The 3,071-nt window shown below is 51.5% G+C and overlaps 1 protein-coding gene across 2 annotated transcripts in view; it reads left to right on the forward strand.

The window, feature by feature from the left end:
* The first annotated feature begins 6 nt into the window (after positions 1–6).
* Positions 7–3,071, forward strand: part of CNOT10 (CCR4-NOT transcription complex subunit 10) — a 65,301-nt gene continuing 62,236 nt past the window's right edge. For both annotated transcript variants that reach the window (XM_077754277.1, XM_077754278.1), the window contains exon 1: positions 7–238. In XM_077754277.1, the coding sequence (XP_077610403.1) occupies positions 217–238 (22 nt within the window). In that variant the 5' untranslated portion in view covers positions 7–216. The remainder of the gene's footprint in view (positions 239–3,071) is intronic.

Consider the following 3,071-nt stretch of genomic DNA (forward strand, 5'->3'; position numbering starts at 1 on the left):
GGGAGGGTGGAGACGCTGTCTCCGGTTGCTAGACGACGCGAAGTAGTCTTCGTCACTTCCTCAGCCCGCCGTCTGCCCACTCCCCAGGCCGGAACTCAGGGGCCCTGAGCCGCGGTGGGCGCACAGTCGTTCTCCGAGATCCAGGACCGTGGCCAGTTCGGCATCCGGAGTCGAGGCGACGCCACCTGGGGGTAGAACCCGAGCTGGGGCGGGAAGATGGCCGCAGACAAGCCTGCAGGTGAGGCGCCCGCGCCCGGTGCGCTGAAGCGGGCGGACCCCGACGCTGAGTAGGTGGGGACTAGGGGTGGGGACCCGAGGGTGACTTTAATTTGCGTGTGCATTCCTCTCCCCCATCCTGTTCCTCGGCCGTCCCAGATGTGAGTCTTGGGGCCCCAGGTCCCGTAGTTGTTGTTTTGTTTTACCTAAGTGCAGTGAAGCCGCACCGACCGCCTTTGCCCCGCTCGCCAGAATATCTGGCTTGAATTTGTGCAGCCAGTTCACTGGCTTTTCGGTTTTCCCGTGGGCACGGAGCGTGCAGCCCGGAGCACACGGCTGCGCGTGTCCCCAGGCTCGGACAGGACTCCCCTGCGCTCTTTCGCCCACATGAGCCTGCGTCTGGTCGGCGGTGTCCTATGAAGTGAGCTTTGTGGAAACCATTTGTTTAAAGAGGCATAAAACTAAAGTGTGTCTCTTCGTTCTGTGCTAATACCTTCCGTTGAGAACCCATTTCCCCCGAGTTCCTCAAGGTTAACTAGTTGAATTCCGATTATTTTCCTTCTGGATTGGTGCCCCATTCCTCGAGCCTTCACCATTAAGGGGTGTACAGTCCTTACCTGCCTGCCTCTGGGGGCGTCCGGCTCTCTGTGGCTTCCAGGTGTATTGGAGGAACTGCAGTGACAGGTCTTAGAAGGGGCAGCACTTTGTCTTCTTTTCAGATTTCACTGTAAACAGCCCATCTCCCGTATTCTGTGGGTTTTGATCTCCATAATTAACGGACGGACTTGATTTGAAATTAAAGTGAGCCGATCCTAATATAAGAAAATTGTTAAAAGATCTCTTCAACCTGCTGAGAGGAAAAACAGTAGAGGAAAAGTTTACAAAGCGAGGAATGAAGAGTGTGCTATAGGATTTTAGGTGGGCGGGTCCCAGGAAGCTTCTGGGGAGGTGGTATTTGAGCAGAAACCCTCATTAAATGAAGGGGTGACCTCATAGAATGGGGTAGGATGGACAGGGAGAATGTTCCAGGCCGGAGATAAGCATGGCTTGTCCAAGGCTGGACCAAGGGGTCCAACATCGTCCCCCTTTTTTTTTTTCTTTAATTTCTAGGAGAGAGAGAGAGAGACAGCGTGAGCAGGGGAGGGTCAGAGAGGGAGTCACAGACTGAAACAGGCTCCAGGCTCCAAGCTGGCAGTCAGCACAGAGCCCGACGCGAGGCTCGAACCCATGAACCGCGAGATCATGACCTAAGCGAAAGTCGGACGCTTAACCGACTAAGCCACCCAGGCGCCCCAGCATCGTCCCTTCTTGATTGAAGGCAGTGTTTCTGTTTCCCAAGTTTACCGTCCCTTCTTGCCCATATCATTGTGCTTGCCCGGAATGGCCTTTTTGGGCCCAAAGCCTGTCTAGTTTTCAAGTCCTGCCTTAGTTGTAAAGTATCGTACTTGCTCCTTCACTCACTCACAGAGACTGAGTACCAGGCACAGTCTTGGATGCTGAAGACATGGCTATGACACCCTCCCTGCCTTCAAGGGGCACCGCTTAGTCTGTGAGAGACAGACCTAGTAGAGTGGCGCCTCCGTCTGGTGACGTGTACGGGGCTGCGGAGGAATAAGGAGTGATCTGGGGCTGTGTCTTTGGTGGAAGCTCATAGCCACAGTGTAGGAAACTTCTTGCCCAGGTACCGTTACATTTGTATCGAGCAGAGTGTTGAGTGTGGTCTCCTTGAACCTGACCTCCTCCTTTCCGTCCCCGTCTGCCCCGCTGTGGTCCTAGCCTGTGCCTCGGACTGCGGTCTGTCTCACATCAGGCAGCCTTCTGATGGGTGTCTGTTTCTCTTCCTGTCCAGTCTGTTCTTCTCACTGTTGTCTTTTTATTTCTAAAACACTAAGCGGAGCATACCATTCCCGTGCCTATAAACTTTCTAAGATGGTACCGTCTTGTGTGCGTCAGATCCTCATTCCTTAATGTCGTCTGTGAAACTTCACCATGTGCTTCCAGCTGATGTTTCTGTTTCCACACACCGAGGCCCTCACACCAGAAGTGACTCTCCTGGAAAGCATTGTGCTTTTGAGCTGCTGAGTGGTAACGCCTTCGTTTTTCCTTGGTAAACAGTCTCCTCGTTCACAGTCTATTTTGTATTTTTAAATATTAGTAACAAGTTTTTTTTTTTTTTTTAAGTTTACTTATTTTTTGAGAGAGAGTGAGCCCAAGCAGGGGAGAGAGAGAGAGAATCCCAAGCAGGCTCTGCACTGTCAGCACAGAACCCATGTGATGAGGGGCTCAAATCACCAACCGTGAGACCATGACCTGAGCCAAGGTCAAGAGTCAGATGCGTAACCGACTGAACCCCCCCTCCCCCCAGCGCCCCTCATGGTCTGGTTTATATGCTGCTTCATCTCTGAGCTCAGGGCCCTTGTCACGGAGGGCCCTGTGTGTTCTTTCTTAATTAGGTGGGAAGAGAGACCCATGAAAGCATTTAAGAAAGTGACCTGATCACAGCCTGGGAGGGGTAGATTTCAGTGAAACGAGACTTGAAGACCAGAGAATAGCTAAAACCGGCTAGTGTTGTGATATTGATTTACTCAGTACGTGTTTACCCATGGTCTGCTTTGCCAGGGGCTAACGTAATCTCTGTGATCATGGAACTTATAGTATGAAAGGCCAACATGTAAACTAAATAAAAAATAATTGTGATTTTAAGTTGGGATAAATAGTGTGAAGAAAAGGAAGTGAGTAAGAGGACAGAGGGTAGCTGAGAGCAAGGACCCTGTTGGGAATGGATTGGTTTAGAAAAGGAAGTGGTCTCTTAGAGGTAACATTTGAACAGAGACCCTCGGTATAAAGAGCCAGCC

This window comes from Crocuta crocuta, unplaced genomic scaffold, assembly GCF_008692635.1.
Source record: "Crocuta crocuta isolate KB4526 unplaced genomic scaffold, BGI_CrCroc_1.0 scaffold70, whole genome shotgun sequence".
Lineage (NCBI taxonomy): Eukaryota > Metazoa > Chordata > Mammalia > Carnivora > Hyaenidae > Crocuta > Crocuta crocuta.